General features: G+C 33.1%; 1 protein-coding gene across 40 annotated transcripts in view; it reads left to right on the plus strand.

The window, feature by feature from the left end:
* LOC119836036 (ryanodine receptor) overlaps positions 1 to 18,140 on the plus strand; it is a 106,046-nt gene that overhangs the window by 31,882 nt on the left and 56,024 nt on the right. For 16 of the 40 annotated variants that reach the window (XM_038361207.1, XM_038361210.1, XM_038361222.1 and 13 more), the window contains 27 exons: positions 934 to 1,074; positions 1,478 to 1,632; positions 1,949 to 2,090; positions 2,637 to 2,847; positions 3,410 to 3,487; positions 3,761 to 3,891; positions 4,354 to 4,444; positions 4,844 to 4,993; positions 5,831 to 5,984; positions 6,538 to 6,665; positions 6,857 to 6,937; positions 7,306 to 7,405; positions 9,577 to 9,694; positions 9,924 to 10,004; positions 10,212 to 10,324; positions 10,796 to 10,907; positions 11,171 to 11,307; positions 12,084 to 12,200; positions 13,305 to 13,416; positions 13,710 to 13,851; positions 14,404 to 14,472; positions 15,105 to 15,250; positions 15,581 to 15,724; positions 16,329 to 16,503; positions 16,708 to 16,905; positions 17,124 to 17,229; positions 17,536 to 17,647. In XM_038361207.1, coding sequence (XP_038217135.1) covers positions 934 to 1,074; positions 1,478 to 1,632; positions 1,949 to 2,090; positions 2,637 to 2,847; positions 3,410 to 3,487; positions 3,761 to 3,891; positions 4,354 to 4,444; positions 4,844 to 4,993; positions 5,831 to 5,984; positions 6,538 to 6,665; positions 6,857 to 6,937; positions 7,306 to 7,405; positions 9,577 to 9,694; positions 9,924 to 10,004; positions 10,212 to 10,324; positions 10,796 to 10,907; positions 11,171 to 11,307; positions 12,084 to 12,200; positions 13,305 to 13,416; positions 13,710 to 13,851; positions 14,404 to 14,472; positions 15,105 to 15,250; positions 15,581 to 15,724; positions 16,329 to 16,503; positions 16,708 to 16,905; positions 17,124 to 17,229; positions 17,536 to 17,647 — 3,444 coding nt within the window. Of the gene's footprint in view, positions 1 to 933; positions 1,075 to 1,477; positions 1,633 to 1,948; positions 2,091 to 2,636; positions 2,848 to 3,409; positions 3,488 to 3,760; positions 3,892 to 4,353; positions 4,445 to 4,843; positions 4,994 to 5,830; positions 5,985 to 6,537; positions 6,666 to 6,856; positions 6,938 to 7,305; positions 7,406 to 8,185; positions 8,286 to 9,576; positions 9,695 to 9,923; positions 10,005 to 10,211; positions 10,325 to 10,795; positions 10,908 to 11,170; positions 11,308 to 12,083; positions 12,201 to 13,304; positions 13,417 to 13,709; positions 13,852 to 14,403; positions 14,473 to 15,104; positions 15,251 to 15,580; positions 15,725 to 16,328; positions 16,504 to 16,707; positions 16,906 to 17,123; positions 17,230 to 17,535; positions 17,648 to 18,140 lie in introns of all 40 variants that reach the window. The other 24 variants (XM_038361208.1, XM_038361213.1, XM_038361241.1 and 21 more) reach the window with 5 other exon arrangements.

Genomic DNA, 18,140 nt, shown 5'->3' on the forward strand with positions numbered 1-18,140 from the left:
ACCGACTTCAAAAAAGGAGATGTTCAATTCGTCTGTATTTTGTACAGTTTATTACTTGTAACTTTCCATTGGGTGAAGCGATCTTGATGATTGTTCATTTGTTTGTACAACTGATGCCTTCGCTTCGCCACCGCTTCGCCAACGCTTCGCGGTGCAGTCGCAAGGTCCTCACAGAGCAATGATTGTACATTCATTGTTCTGTGAGGACCTTACGGTTGCAGCGTTATATCAACTAAACTGCTGCTTCTAGGTGCTTATGGGTAAATGTGTTTGTTTTGGTGTGTTATTTTGTAGAAACAAACGAATAAAATAAATGATTAACTTAATATAAGTGGACAAAGGAAGTATTCCTGAAAATTATCGGCTGTATTATTGTATTTAAGGCATATTAACATAGTTTTTAAAGAATTAATTCTTACTAATAAAATGTATCCTCGGTACTTATAGGAATTAAAAATAAAAAATTAATAACATATATGAATCTGCTGTACCTTTATTATCTACTAAACTCTCACTATGTTTAATATAATATAATATGTTATTGTGACTTTTCTATGGTCGATGGCGATATTTAAATAATAACGAGAAACTCCTAATTTAATTGTTATGGTTCATTCTATATTATATAAACTAGCTGCGCCCCGCGGTTCACCCGCGTAAGTCCGTATCCCGTAGGAATATCGGGGTAAAAAGTTGCCTATATATTATTCCAGTTGTCCAGCTATTTACGCACCAAATTTCATTGCAATCGATTCAGTAGTTTTTGCGTGAAACAGTAACAAACACACACACATACTTACAAACTTTCGCATTTATAATATTAGTAGGATTTGAGTGAAAATGGTTTCTGTAGATTTACTTCATAACGTGTTTCTAAAAAATAGTGTGATAGGTGTAGTTAACTTTTGTATCATAGTAAGATAATATTTTCAGTGTCCGTCCGAACATCTTCGTTGGACGTGTAGAGGGATCGGCGGTGTACCAGAAATGGTACTTCGAAGTGACCATGGACCATATCGAGAAGACGACCCATATGATGCCACACTTGCGAATCGGTTGGGCGAATACCACTGGGTAAGAGAATTTCTGATCTTTTATGTCACAGCGGGCAATCGAGCTGGTGGTCCTCTACCTGCAGAAGTAAGGCCTATGCAAATATGGTACCCGTTTAAGGATTTAAGAAAAGGTATGTACTGGGAAGGATTAGGAAAAGGATGTGGGCCTTTTATTTAGAATAAAAACCCCATTTGATATATTAATCATCAGATACTAGGAGAGGGTATAAAGAATATGTTTCTATGATGCTGGAGATATTTTTGAACTATTACATTGATGAAACTTTATTTCGAGTAGTTTTCAAAAAAGGATACTAAAATAATTAGTTTTATCACAACAAATGGATACTAAAATAATCAGTTTGTGGTTATCACTTTAGCTCTCATTGACTGGATTCATTTTCAAAATGCAATTTTTTCAGGTATGTCCCATACCCCGGTGGGGGTGAGAAGTGGGGCGGAAATGGCGTTGGGGACGATTTATATTCATTCGGTTTTGATGGTGCATACCTCTGGTCTGGGGGACGCAAAACTCCGGTTAATAGAACACATTCCGAAGAACCGTTTATTAGAAAAGGTATTTATTATGAATTTTTTTACAAGTGAAATATAATAATTGTACAGCAGATTTCTTATACGATTGGAGGCTTTGTGGCTATGAGCCATTTCTTCCTGGTAAGTAGTATCTGAAGTAAATACATATTTCAAAGGTCACATTAAACTTATTTTATTTTAAGCTTTTTGATCATTATTTCTATGTTGCCTTTGAGTTTATTTCCTGATCAACGTATTTTTTATCACATTCAAAATTAATAAAAATTAGGCAGACCAGATTTTTGGACATTCTAAAAAGTGAATTTTAAAAGTACTTATGAATTTTTATTTTTATCCAGGTGACGTCATTGGCTGTGCACTAGACTTAACCGTGCCTATTATAAACTTTATGTTCAACGGAGTGCGAGTAACTGGTTCATTCACTAACTTCAACCTGGAAGGAATGTTCTTCCCGGTCATGAGCTGCTCTAGCAAGTTGAGGTGAGAAATGTTTACTCGATTCTAAATAAATAAATACCTAATATAACCTTTACAACTGAAGATAGTAGAGACACCAGAGACACGAGAGATACTAGACACTAAGTGTTTTGTTTTTCGGTTTTTGTATATATTATTGTTAACCGACAGTATTTTTCGGCGTTGTAACTCGATAACTCCGTGAGCTTTCAGCCTTTCTGCCTGCCAGCCTTAAACCTGAAATAGTTATTATTTGGTCCCATTTCAAAATATATGTTATTTTATTCTATATTTTGTTATATGTATTTTATTATATTTTATTATACAGTAAGTGTTTGTACATTTGAACGCTTAATAATTATCCTTTGGCTAAGGGGTTGTGCGGAATAGATCACTCTAAAGTGAAAGCCGCCCCATTATACATTATTTATAACTATTATTTATATTTCTTTTTTGCTCATTTCAATCAATAAAATAAAAAAGTATGGAGTGTTACCCCCCTTCCCCTCCCGAGGGACGCTGGCGACCTTTTTTGCTAATAAAAATTATTCATTGCTTCCTTATTTCCAGTTGCCGTTTCCTGCTCGGAGGGGAACATGGCAGACTGCGCTACGCAGCGCCAGAAGGCTACTCGCCGCTAGTAGAATCTCTGCTACCACAACAGATACTGAGTCTGGAGCCTTGCTTCTATTTTGGTAACTTGGCCAAGCGTGCGTTGGCCGGTCCTCCTTTGGTGCAGGATGACACTGCGTTTGTGCCCACCCCCGTGGATACTGCTTCCGTAAGTTATATCGTATTATTTTTTGTACTTTTGATAATCTAATCTCGTAAAATATTAATTAAGAAATATTGTATTTCATATTAAGATAATTATTTATCCTATGGCGTTATCTCTGGCTTAAACTTTGTTCAACAAATCTAATTAAATTTATGTAAAATGGCTATTCAAACAATTAATTCAACAAATCTATTCTTATCTATGCCAATATTATAAAGCTGAAGTGTTTGTTTGTTTTTTTGAACGCACTAATCTCAGGAACTGCTAGTCCTATTTGAGAAAATTATATCACTGTTAGGTGTACATTCGATACTTTTTTTATAGTGGGGAAATCTTGCATAGATACCCACAGCCCCCGGGGATGGAGCCGTGGGTTATGTCGGATTCTTACCGACCAAAACCCCACTGTGTTCCGTCTAGCCACTTGAGTGAAGGGGCCACGGAGCTGGTTAAAATACGTCCGCGACCGTACATTTGATACTTACTTTTTCTGTTTATTTTTTCACTTGTTGTTTCTAAATTTCTGTAATGAAGTATTATAAATAAATAAATAATTGACTTTCAGATATCACTGCCGTCGTATATAGAACAAATCCGAGACAAACTCGCTGAAAACATTCACGAAATGTGGGCTATGAATAAGGTGAGTGTTGTATGTCGATTGTTTATGAGAACTTAGGACATTATTATTATATTAATTTTCATATTGTAATAAAGATATATATAATATATAACAACATTCTTGCAAATAAATATAATTGAAATTTGATTTTTTTACAATCTCATCTCACATCATATCAAGCAATTTATTCTAGATTCTAAAGCGACCATTATGTACTCTAAACTATGACCCACATTACCTTCCTAGAATATTTCGTTCTAGCAACTATTCATACATTTAATTTTATACTTATAGATAGAAGCAGGTTGGATGTATGGAGATCAAAGGGATGACTTGCACAAAATCCATCCGTGCTTGGTTCCCTTCGAACGACTCCCACCAGCTGAGAAGAGATACGACATACAACTTGCTGTGCAAACACTTAAGTAAGAGCTTGGTTAACTTAATGCCTCATAGGCAAGATTACAGTATCTCTTGATGATTAAAACTTAATACATTTTCATAAACTTTCATCAAAATAATACACTTTTGAATTTAAAAATTTATAAAATCAGTTAAATTTATGTAAATTCTAATAAATCGCCTTTGATTCATCCTTGTTTTGTTTTTTTATTGTCTTTAATTGAATAAAAAACAGTTTTAATAAAATTGTCTGTTTATATTATTTATAATCTTATTAAAAAAATAGTTCTTTAACCAGCAATTGACAACTTCAAACACAAAATTAATAAAAACCTATTTTGGGTACGAAATTCACCAGGGCAGCTAGTAAAAAATTAAACTATAAGCGGATGATTAAAAAAAAACATTATCTACCGATCTGACATATGTCAAAAAGTTATTTATTTGAAAAACTGAAGAAGTTTTTAATAACTGTCTATTTCCAGGACTATTTTAGCACTAGGCTACTACATAAGTCTTGATAAACCTCCAGCGAGGATCCGCAACGTCAGATTGCCTAATGAACCTTTTATGCAGGTGAGAATTAAATTATTATATCCAAATTAACTTCATAATTAATTAATTAAATATGGTACACAATGTGTACCACGTGTAAACTCATCATGGGTATCGTTAATTGTATTAAATAATACTCAACTACATTTTTTATTCACAATAATATAAATAATTAAGTAACCAATCACCTTTAAGATTGCTTTGTTCCTGTTTCACTGAAATTTACGAAAGGCATACATTTTATGGTCCTTCGAGCCGGATCTAACCTAACAACCGATGAACATTTTTGTCCAAACTTGACTTGTAATTAAAGCTACACTTGGCATATATATTTATTATTTTTCACAAAAATAACTTTTAGGTGTACATTTTAAAAGTCGTCCTAAAGAAATAAATAAACATAAAATGTTCAATTACCAGTCAAACGGCTACAAACCAGCGCCACTGGACCTCAGCGCCGTGACGCTAACTCCGAAAATGGATGAACTGGTGGACCAGCTCGCTGAGAACACACACAACTTGTGGGCCAGGGAGAGGATCCAGCAAGGCTGGACTTATGGGCTCAATGAGGTATTATAGAAAACATTAATTAGTGCAAAGAAATCTTGCTTGTAATTAGAAATTTATTCCAAAAACTAAACCTTTATGACATAAAGTTGACAGTCTATTGACTTTCTGACATTTTCATTTAATTATATTATCTGTCATTGTAACTTACACATAAGATTAAATTTGAGATACTATGTGATTCCTGTACAATGTATATAAATTTGATTTTCAGTTTTATAGCATTGAAATTTTCACTAATATCACAACGAGGTAGTTTTTTTTTTGTATTTTTGCTTGTTTGTTTGTTTGTAATGGATAAACTTAAAATTTACTGGACTGATTTTAAAAATTCTTTCACCATTAGAAAGTCGCAACTTCGCTGAGTGACATAGGCTATATATGTACTACGGGCAAGCCGAGGCGAACTGCTAGTCCTACTATCCTACTTCCTACTAATATTATAAATGCGAAAGTTTGTAAGGATGTGTGTTTGTTACTCTTTATCGCAAAAACTACTGAACCGATTGAAATAAAATTTGATACGTAGATAGCTAGACAACTGGAATAACATATAGGCAATTTCTTATCTCGATATTCCTACGGGATACGAACTTACGCGGGCGAAACCGCGGGGCGCAGCTAGTGCTTTATAAATGAGAAATTTTGAAAGAAAAGGAAAGACGCTGGATCCAATCCCGCCTCGTTACCAAATGTTTTCTATTCCTTAAATTTTATATTTTAATGGTTTCAAATTTTTCATCACACAATATTATTTTTTACTGTATTTAAAAATCAAAGTATAATAATAATAATAGTTAAACTTCTTTCGTTTAATATTGATTTCTATTTTTTCACCAGGACCCCGACATGAACAGGTCCCCCCATTTAGTCCCATACCCCAAAGTGGACGACGCTATTAAGAAGGCGAACAGAGACACCGCATCGGAAACTGTTCGCACTTTACTAGTGTATGGGTACAATTTGGACCCACCCACTGGGGAACAGCATGAAGGTAGATTCTATGGCAGATTCAGCTTAATCTACAAATTTATAATTAATTGACTATAGATTTATAATTTACAATGAAGTATTAAATAGTAAGTGTCTTATTCGGAGGAAGTCTTAGGACTTTGTAAAAATTGCAATTATCATTTTGTTGAAATTAACAGATTTTTCAATTTAATTGATAATGATTTCATTATGCAGTTAATAAATAAATAGCAGAAACACCTAAATTTTTACATCAATTACACATAATTATTTTAAAGAAACTTCTTTGAGACTGCTTGATCAACTGCTATGAAATTTTTAGTTTATAATAAGTCGGGAACTATTTTCTTCCAAAGTGAATAAAGTGTCAAAGTTACCTTAATCACCTTATCAATACTTATATTATAAAGTTACGTTTGTTTGTTGTTTAAATGTCCTAATGTCCATTAATAGTTGAAACTATAGGCATTATAAAAACACACTAAGACACAATGGGAGCAGAGCAATCAAGCAATCAAAACGAAAAAGCAGACAAAATGTAGCGGGTCAGCTAGTGAAATAATTATTGCTTCCAGCTCTATTGGCTGAGGCGTCCAAGCAAAAACAAGCCGATTTCAGAACGTACAGAGCTGAGAAGAACTACGCAGTTAGTTCTGGAAAATGGTACTTCGAGTTTGAAATTCTCACGGCTGGACCTATGAGAGTGAGTTTTATTTATTACGCTAATAGCTTATATTTGATTATAAGCCAGTATTTTTCGTTAGGGCAAAACTAGAAAACACTTATTTTTATTTCGTTTTTTACTCTATCATTGATAAATTTCATTTTTAAAGCTCTATATTATATAATTTACTTTGGATATTTTTTAAAATAATTTTTGTAAATTTCTCAAAGGTTGGTTGGGCCCATGCTGATATGCCCCCAGGTATGATGTTGGGACAAGACGAAAACTCATGGGCCTTCGACGGATACAACGTAAGTTTCCATTATGAACCTTGACGCAAACGAATAAGATCTAAATTTTTATGTACCATTTGATACAAGTAATATAGATTCTAGTCTATACCTATCTATAAATGTTATTTAAGGTATTCGAATTTCATAAAAATCGCAATATATAAGCCCATAGTATTTCATCGAAATTGGTAGATCATTACTTATTAAAATAAATTAAAGACTGACAGCCCAAAAAAAAAAGATTAGGAGTCTTATTGTATCTTTTCTGGATCTCATTTTTACGTGTATTTATTATTGTACAAAAATCCAGAACTTCAGAAACAGTTTATTTGTTCAAAAGTCTAATAAATACTAGAAAACTATAGAAGTTTTTAAAAAAACCGCAGTCGCTAAAATGGCACGGCGGCACAAGCGACACATTCGGGCAGCAACTGAAAGTGGGCGATATTGTCGCCTGTTTCTTAGACGTTACCGACCAAACCATTAGTGAGTTGATTGTGGCTCTGGGTGCTTCGTTGATAACGTTTTGTTTTGAGATGTATTTTGGTTTTACGTTTTGTCACATTGGTCTCTTCCTTTACCTTGAATTCGTGTCTTTTAACTTTTCTCTATTTATCCTTACTTTCCACTTCATAGTCTTTTATGACAACTTTCCGTTAGATGTTATATCTATTGGAATTCATTACCCTTCTATTATTTATCTTTTCTTTCACAGGACTTTTATTATATTAATTTATTCACCAAAGAAATTATCTCTGTCTCCACTGCTCTTACTTATTCTTAATTTCTAATTACCTTCTTTCTTCTTGAAACACAATGAATCTATTTTTATGTTTTGCACATTCGATGAAAGGTGATTTTTTCGCCTGATTGTCAGCGAAGTTTACCAGAGCATCATATGTTCGTATTTTGTGGTTTAACGATGTAAAACCTCAGGTTTATTAACGCAAAATTAAAAAATAAATCTTTCCTCTTCCTTAGTATTTACTGTGTACCCTGTATATAGCATAACCCTGTTTTATTTAAGTGTGCTCCTGAACTGTAATTGGTGTCTAAAATGACAAATATTGTTCTGGTCAAAACTTACGCAAGGGGTAACTTTATAGGTGTTTATCTAGCATAATAAAAATATACAATTGATAAATGTCGTAATGATATTATGTTACTGGGCACTACATAAAAATGAATTTGAAGACTGCAATCTTTTGTGTCTTAAAGTTTAACACAAGAACAGGATAGTGCAAAAGAAATGTTTCTAATTTAAAGGAGGAAAAAGTGTATTCCGGTAGCATGGAGTCATTTGGGAAGCAATGGGCAGTCGGTGATGTTGTAGGCGTCTTCCTAGATCTGATAGACAAAACGATAAGTAAATACGACTGGCAACACTTAGCTGGCTTTTTCGCGTACAGATGCGGCAGGGACATTTTTAATCTGTATTCTCCCGATACTCATCTATCATTAATTACTGAATACATAACTCCTTGTAAATTCTTCGCACTACTAAAATATATTTCTAGATAATTTATCGATTTCAGTCGAGTTTCATTTTACAGTGTTTAAATTTATAACTGATTTTCACACTTTCTGAATTTTGATTAAATAACCTCATAATTTTATTGAAGGCTAAAAATATAAAATTTGTTTTTATGCCAAGAAACTATTTATTTATAATAAATTAATAATTTTCATCAACATCTCATAACATTTTAATGTTCATGACACTTGGGCGTTTTCCTATTTCTTCTATTTAAACCTCTAATAATACTCAAATTGTGTCTATCTTATTACCTTTTATAAAATGCCCCTGCTGCATATATGAGCTTTGTAATTGAATAGCTTGTGATAGGAGAGCTGATTGAGGTTGGCAATATAAAAATCAGAGGATAAAATTGATCTTAAAATAAGAAAATATATTATTTTGAAGATGAATTTGCCTCAAATGGATAAATTTATAAGATAAATTTTATTGTCTGATTTTTGATCTTACGCCGTCGTTAGACAGCTCTTAGACTATTAGAAATAGCAAGAAAATCATTATTAGCTTCAAACGTAACACACCACTGCATTGCTTTGCTTTTACGGGCACATTATTAAAAAGGCTATGAAACTATTTAGACGCCAAACACTTAGGATAAAATTTGAAACGAAGTAACAATCTGGAAAGGCAGCGTTACTTTTAGTTTATTTACGAAAACCTACCGTTTCTGTTTTACTAACATATTAACATAGTTCAGTATATAGCAGATTTTTGAACTGATTATCTGAAACATATAGATTGCTTCCTGCTTGGTTTTTTGTTTTTATCTAATTTAATATAGTTAATTTTGTTTGTTTATTAACCGTTTCAACCCTAGAACACCAAAACGTAAGTATGGCAGATTAATTAGGTCAGAGTAAAACAGGCAAATGTTTTTCTTATAATTTTATATTAATTTTTATTAATTAGGTCTTTAAAAATAATTCAATGATAAAGTAACTTTGATCCATATCAGACAATAGTTTTCTGTTAGGTTTCTTTTAGATTGGTAGTATATTTTGTATTTTAGCATATCCTAGAAGTATAATTACATAGTCTCTCATTGCCATTTAAAATAAGACCTGAAATATATGGTTAATGTTTTTAATGATAATAGAATCTAATTAGTGAATATGACTAGGTTTCTCACTTAACGGTGAGTTGCTGATGGATGCTCTTGGTGGAGAGACAACATTCGCTGATGTTCAGGGTGATAACTTTGTACCAGCTTGCACGCTTGGTGTTGGACAGAAGGCTAGGTAAGATAAGAAGTTAAAACTAATAAAAAATTTATGGATAATGTTTCAAGGTTGCAATAAATTTTTATATTCTCAGAAATAATCAGATGTTCCTGTAGTTTCAAGTGAAATTATAATTCCCAAATAATGGTTTTTTGTCCTTCTGATTTGATCTTTTTTCTATTTACTTGAGTTATGTTTTTAATTTCTAGACAAGATAAAAACCATAGCATTTCTGTTTTCGTTTCAGATTGTCATATGGACAAGACGTTAACTCTCTGAAGTATTTCACAACGTGTGGTCTACAGGAGGGCTATGAGCCTTTCTGTGTGTAAGTTTTAGTGACGTATAGTAAAATTACAATTTTATTCATTTTTATTCCATTAGCGATAACCGAAACAGATTTGTATGAATTAGTGAATCCTGCTATAAAAAATGCAAAGGTAAGTTAGTTGCTAAGTTGGTATGGATGTGCAGATTTTCGTTTTAAGGTGTACTGGTTCCATATATTCCTTATTGTCATGCTCTTCCTCCGCAGTAACATGAAACGTGACGTCACCCACTGGTACACCAAGGACCAGCCGATATTCGAGAACACGGATGAAATGATCGACACCAGGATCGATGTTACTAGAATACCAGCTGGATCTGGTAAGACATTATATATTGTCTTTAATCTGTCTCTTTGTATTAATTTTAAATATATTATGTGTTATAAATTAAGATGTTCTGTGAGAAATGATTCTGATGAATCAGATCAGAATCCGATCAGAAATGATTCTGATGAATTATAATTATGAAAGCATTACTGAACAAACAATAACAAATTCCCGTAAATTTGTTATTATTCTAAAATACAAGAATCTAACCAGAAAATTATGTGTACGTGTGAGATACACTTGTATTTTTACATACTTTAAAGTCGAATTTTTAACTTCCACTTTCAAATGATTTCATTTCTACTTTATTTTTGGATTTTCAACTGATAATTGTAATTCCATTTACGTTTGTTAGGAATTTTTTCTCATTTGGTCCTATTTTGGGATCTGATTCCTGCTCCTGAGGCTTACGTCGGTTACCATGCAAAAATGAATTAGTTTTGTAATCACCTTACATTTTCAGATACACCACCATGCCTCAAAATTTCCCACAATACCTTCGAAACCATGGAGAAAGCCAATTGGGAGTTCTTACGACTCTCGCTGCCTGTTATTTGTCATGCCGAGTTTATTGAGTAAGCAGTTATTATATAAAAGTCTCTGATCTCTGACCTTCGTAAAAAATACAGCCACCAAGATTTTTCTTAAGATGTCTCTACAAAGACATCAACACAAAGTTTATACTTTGTGATGGTACTGTGTATTGTCTAATGACAATTAACATTATAAGATTTTTCCTTAATTCAAAATAACGATCTCAATAGCGAACGAAGTAATTACATACAAAGTAACAATTTAGGATAAACATAATCTTAATGCTATTCTCCTTTTATGTTAGTGAATCGGAGAAACAGCGGCGTTGGGTTGAAATCAAGGAGAGACAGCAAATGCTGATGAAGGAAGCGACGGAAGCCCAGATGCCGGCTCATATTGATCAAATAATGCGGAGTGGGTTCACTATGAATGATATTAAAGGTATCTACTTATTCCATTTCAATGAAAAAGTAGAAAATACTTGCGGTAATATACCCAAAAGTAGTATAAAAAGATACATTAGGGGTCAATTAGAAAAAAATAAAATGCTATATTAAACCACTTTCCGTGCGGAAAGATTTCTGAATCAATTGTGTATTTCGATTTCCAAAAAACAAAAGAAATCTACGTGTTTAGTTTTTATCTTTCAGCCATATATATTTGTTGTTAATTTATTTGTATAAATAATTTTTCTGATTGGAAAGTTAATACGCTAATCAAATACAGGAATATATTTAACCAAAAAAATTACATATATTATACAAAGTTGACATCTTTGATGAGTAAAAGAACACATTAAAACAGAGTTATGGCTACATCACACCTTTAAATTATACAAAATAAATGTAAATAAAATGTGCTAAGTAGATTGTAACTAATTACATGACATTTGGATAATTGCAAATAAAGTGCAAAACCATAAAATTATATATGAACATCATTTTAGAAAAGCCTTATTTTCACGAAGCGAAAAAAAAACCAAATAAATGAGAATTTATTTGGAGATTTTTTTTTCTTATTTATTTGAGGAGTTTGGTTTGTAATAACTTATAAACTTTACTAGAATTAATTTATATTTCCAAACGTTTACCTAAACTTCCGTCAACTTTATTTGCGATCTACCAAAATCGTGTACCTCCCATCAAGTGATTATTATCCTGCCAGTTCATAAAATCTCGTGTACATACATTTGCCCCTGTATTTGCCCCCTTCCCAAGGTCTCCACTACGACGAAAACCAGGAAGACGTGAAAGTGAAGCGTCAACCTTCGAGACCGCCACGAAAGGGATCCATAACTCGCACCGTGACCATACAAAATTACAATTTGCAACCAGGTTCTGAACTAATGCCTACTAACGGTTGTATTTAGTCTAACACCCTGCTAACCTTTCTTGTGATGCCTTAGGTAGCGGATATTATCCAATAATAGGAGGATATCATTTCTTCTTTAGTTCTTTAGATGGTCTTTCGCTTTTTAGTTATGATCGTGTTATTATTTTGGAATGAAATGATGTCTTAATGAGATCTTGTGTTGGATTTTACGCGAGTATTATGCATCTAGAAATTAAATACTTTTTCGACCATTTTACAGCGACCTAGTGACAGGGTTGTCAAAATTTTGGGAAAGATTTAATTTCTATATTTCTATATGTGTAAAGAAAATAATTTGAGAGTAAACTAAAATGTCTTATTTCAAAATTGTTATAGATCTTCTTAACTTAAAATTTCTGCTGGTTAAAACTGTAAGCAAAATTTGTTGTGTATGATAAAAATATACTTATATAATGAACACAACAATCTATGTAAAGATATGTTGTTATTGTTACTTCAATAGAGAGATATTTCTTATAGTTTTAGTTTTAGAAGCTTAAACAGCAACAGACTTAAACCAAGTAATGAATATGTGTTTGCTATTAATGTAATAATATTGCTTTACATGTTTGTACATAATAGAGTCATATCCAAATATCACTCAAACACAAATATATTAAACTCCTAAAGCTATTAACATTTGAAACTAATATACAGACCAGTATAACTAAATTCCTACATCAATTGATATTTACGACATTTTGTATAATGACAATCGCTCTAACGGAAAGAGTATACAATTTAATAGAACTGTCTGTTTTACATACTTATGTAAATTATTAAATGTAATTACGTGCGAAGGTAAAGTTATACCTATGTATAACTTTACCTTCGCATGTAATCAAGGTTATCAAATATCTGTTAATAATGCCAAATATTTTATAATAAATCGACAGAAACGTCTTAAATAAATAAAACTGTTTTATAAAACTTCAAAGAAAATTTTGTTACCTGAGGAAGTAACAAAGAACATCCGTTGAATGAACAGCATCATATTATAATTCTATTGATCGAAAACTCCAATTGTATTGTCTGTAAAAGTAAAACCTTATTCATTACCATTAAAGGTCAAAATGGCATGCATCGATCCACGAGTGAAGCGGAAATGGCGAAGTATGAACTGGGAGTACAAAATGTTCAAGAAGATAAGAAAGACAAACGTGGACGATCGCCTTTTAAGTAAGTAGAAGTTAAATCGAATATAAGGTCTATGAAGTAAAATGTTCATTAATTCTTACCTGGAAAAGAGTAAACGACGCGAAGAGATAAAAAATCCCATATCTTTCTATGCTACATAATCTAAATGTATATCTATCTCATCTCATAGGTTATCAGTAAATATAGTAATAAGTAAATTGTGTAAAAATTTTGTAACAATAATCGTTTTAATGTTACCACGTCATAGACAGAAATTAACAAAAGGATTATTGGCATTATTTATCTAGATCTACATTCAAGTTTGTTTCTTATAGATTCTTCAGGAGCAAACGAGGAGAGAGTGGGGATAGAGGCAAATCCAGAAAATCGAAAACACCAGAAGCCTTCACAGACACCGAGGTTTCACCGGACAGAGGCTTGGCTAGACGACCCAACCCACAAATACGCATTTCTCAGGTAATTTGAACCTTATTTACCCTAGACGATTTTCATATCACGTAGAATTATTTAGATCTTTTAAGTTTTAATGTTCTGAAACATATTACATATTTTTGCTTGCTTTCCTTTAGATTGTGTCAGTTTGATAGTCCCTGTCAGTTTGATAGTCCCTGCTACCAGTTCAAGTTCAGTCAAAAATAATTATTATCCATGTCCGTATAGTTTTGAATCATCTATTTCGAAACGTTTTAAATTGCACCCTTATCATAAATGTATATAGTTGCAAAATAGTGTAATCGATAAATTTAAAAAACTGATATTAAATGTGAAAGTTAATTTGTTTGGATGTTTGTTCGTCACTGAAAATACTGAACGGAATTTGATGAAATTAGATATGCAGACAGAGTATGAGCTGAGATGGGTGATAGGACACTTTTTATCCCAATTAAATGCTCCCTTGGGATAAAACAGAAATCTTGACACCCGGGTCAATAAAGTTCAACCATTCATTGAATCCCAATTGTCATTAAGTACCCCGTTTGCATTTTAATTCTGTCTGATGTTCCAAAGGCAAATCAGAGATATAACATGCAAGGTAGAAGTAATGGGAACACGTACGGCAGCCAGAGTGGCTTGAACGTAAGTTATCATTGTCTGTCTGTCACGCTGTCTGTATGTGTATCATCATTCATTATGTTCTATCCATGCTACCATTTGTTAGTCCTCACTCTATGCCAGTGTTTCCTTCTAGCTTATAATATCTTCGTTTTGATGTTTACTGTGAAACAGATGTGATTTCTCTGTTCTTGAATAATTGCTTAAGTTTGGAAGGAGTTGCGTTAGTTCTATAATCGTTTCATAGTTGAGTTTCATAGCTTAATGAAACCAAATGTTGATAACAGTGGGTATTATAAGATTTTTTCTAGTTTTATTTCACTGAGAGATTTTATAACGTCTTTCTTATGTCATTTAGTTCTTAGTTACTAAATGCTGTAAATGTCAATTTTAACGGATTTCGGCAGAAAATTAGTTTGAGTTTACTCACCTGGTAATCTTAGCAATTAGTACGTCTATGTACTTAAAATTGTATATTAATTTCTTGTCTCTCTATTCTGGAATATATTGTGTATTACAAATAATAAATAAAATACATTATTTAAAGGAATAACAAGCTTCTTACTTTTCTTGCAAGAAGTTACCATCTCTACAAAAATGTAATTAAGCATTCCAAAATAACAAACAAAATTATTGACTTAAAAAAATTTCTCTAGACTAACTTGACGGTGGCCACACCAACCCAAGAACGCAAGCAAATGACGACCACAAACCTCGCGGCGTCCACCACGGAGACGGTCGGCAATGAGATCTTCGATGCTGAGTGCTTAAAACTCATTAATGAATACTTCTACGGTGTTAGGTAAGATACAGAAAGTTTAGTAGTGTTTGGAAGTAAGAGAATTTCAATATAATTAATAATTTGTATGTGTGGGGTTCGAGACCGGACGTGCGTGCAGGAAATAAATTGATTTTTCAACTTAGCTGCACATGTGGATAACATCACCACTGCTTAAAACGGTGAAAAAAACATCGTCAGGAAACCGGCATGTCCAAGAATCAGAAGTTCGACGGCATGTGACTGCCAACCCGCACTTGGCCAGCGTGGTCGATTATGGCCTAAGCCCTCAAATTTATAAAACTGATTTTTATAAGAAATACGATAATCTATAAAAAAAAAACTTACTTCCAGAATTTTTCCCGGTCAAGATCCAACGCACGTGTACATAGGCTGGGTGACAACGCAGTACCACTTGCATTCGAAGGACTTCAATCAGAACAAAGTCACTAAATCCTCTGTCATCATTACCGATGATTATGATAGGGTTATAGAAAGGTAAGCAGTATTTAGTTGATCATTTCTTTATTTAAAACCTTTTTTAATACAATGCTTTTATTGGCTTTCAATGAATCAGTTATAATCCTAAGAATATATTGTTTTATATTGAGAGATATATATTTAAGGGGCTTTATAAATTACATTAATTGAATATATTTTGTTGTGGGAGTTATTGTGGGAGTCGAGCACGCTTCGGCACGAATTGGGCCAGCTCGCAGCGGGGAAGTACCACACCCGAAAACCGGCGTAAAACAGTGGCATGCCACTGTGTTTCGTACGGTGAGTGGGGGAACCGGAGGCCCGTTTCCTTTTCCTCACCCGTCTCAGTCCATTCCTTCTTTCTTTCCTATTCCTTTTTTCTTAATTCCTTTTCCCTTACCCCAAAAAAGCGGGCAGCGCATTCGCAGAGGCACTACCTTTGCGAATGTTCATGGGCGGTGGTGATCGCTTACCATCAGGCGAACCACCAGCTCAGTTGCCCGCTAGGACATAAAAAAAAAATATATCGTGAAGTACGTTAACATAAAAATAATTTATATGAAAACTGTATTTCTGTGTTCAGGGTATTATAAACCTTTTGTTTTCTTTTTTTTTATTTCAGTGTAAACCGCCAATCGTGTTACGTAGTCCGAGCAGATGAGTTATACAACGAAGTAATGGCGGAAGCCACGGCCAAAGGCGCTTCTCAGGGCATGTTCATTGGATGTTCTGTGGATACTTCCACTGGAACTGTCGCTTTTACATGTGAAGGGAAAGATACTAGCTTTAAATTTAAGGTTTGTATGAATCCAGTGATAAAAGTTCATATAGACTATATTCGTGATGTGCCCGGTTATTTAGATTGGAAAAAAAATTTAAAAAAAAATTCCTACTTTCTCCAACAAGAGAAGAGAATTATCCATTACATTTTGAATTTTAACTTTTTTCTTTAGCATAGCTAGCAAATTAGTAAACTGATATAAACTTTTACTTCTTCACAGATGGAGCCAGAAACAAAGCTCTTCCCAGCTATTTTCGTAGAAGCAACATCAAAGGAAATACTCCAAATAGAACTAGGCAGATCTTCTACCAGTTTACCGCTAAGTGCCGCCGTGCTACCTACGAGTGATAAACATGTGATACCACAGTTCCCGCCCAGGCTTAAAGTGCAATGCTTGAAACCTCACCAATGGGCCAGAGTAAGTTTGTCTCTAATTAAATATATCAAAGAGCAAACCTACCTAGTATATATCCTTGGGGGACACCAATAGCCTGAGTTAAGCTACTACTTACTATTTCTTGATTTTATTTAACTAAATTGTACCGATGTCCTTGCTTATATTCGTTGGTTAAATGAAAAAAGTACATTTTTTATTATTTGTATTATTAATTGAAAATCTATATCTCATTTTTGTAGGTCCCAAATCAATCACTACAAGTTCATGCACTGAAGCTCTCTGACATCCGCGGTTGGTCCATGTTGTGTGAAGACGCGGTGTCTATGTTAGCTCTACATATACCAGGTATGTGTTTTTTCCTTTTTAAATAATAATCCAACTTAAAAAAAATAAAAGTCACCGATGTCCCGGGAGTGAGGTTCTAATCCAGATTCTAAAATGGGACCGAATGTCAAACCCGTCAAACACATACGGAATCACGCCATTAGGTTAAAAATCCACGGAATAATCGAGTGGCAAAATAAAAAAATACGATTCAAATTGAGAATTCCTTCGTTTTTGGAACGTCGGTTAAATCTTCATGAAGTTACAGTTGTGTCATGTTCTTATGTTTTGTAAATATACTACATAAGTCGTATTTCTTTATTACAGAGGAGGATCGTTGCATAGACATCCTGGAGCTGATAGAAATGGACAAACTTCTAAGCTTCCACTCGCACACTCTGACGCTATATGCTGCTTTGTGCTATCAGAGTAATTACAGGTATTTGGTTTTGTTAACATTATCTTAGCTTTTATCTTATACTCGTTGACTGCCTCGACTCCTTTTTAAAATTATTTTGAACAGTTAATGTTCTAATGTAAGAATAAACAGATTAATGAAATCCAACCAATAATATCATGTCATCAGTTATATTACAAAATTTTTGAATTGCATTTAACACTGAAAATTGTATCATTAGAAATTATTTCCAAACTTGGACAAATGTTATATTATATTAGAATATATTACAACTTTTTTCTGGGTGTTATACGGGTTTAATATTGTTTCTCTCACTGTCCATCCGCGACAGGTTTTCCATTTGTGAACCGAATATATTATATATATTCGATTTAAAAAGAAAAAAAAAAACCTTATAAAGTAAACATGTTTGTATAGAAAATCATTGTAAAATAAGTTCAGCAATAAAGGCTATTTTATTTTTATTTTATTTATATATTATGTTCCACATTATAAAAGGTATTATATTAATTAC

This window comes from Zerene cesonia, chromosome 22 (assembly GCF_012273895.1).
Source record: "Zerene cesonia ecotype Mississippi chromosome 22, Zerene_cesonia_1.1, whole genome shotgun sequence".
NCBI lineage: Eukaryota > Metazoa > Arthropoda > Insecta > Lepidoptera > Pieridae > Zerene > Zerene cesonia.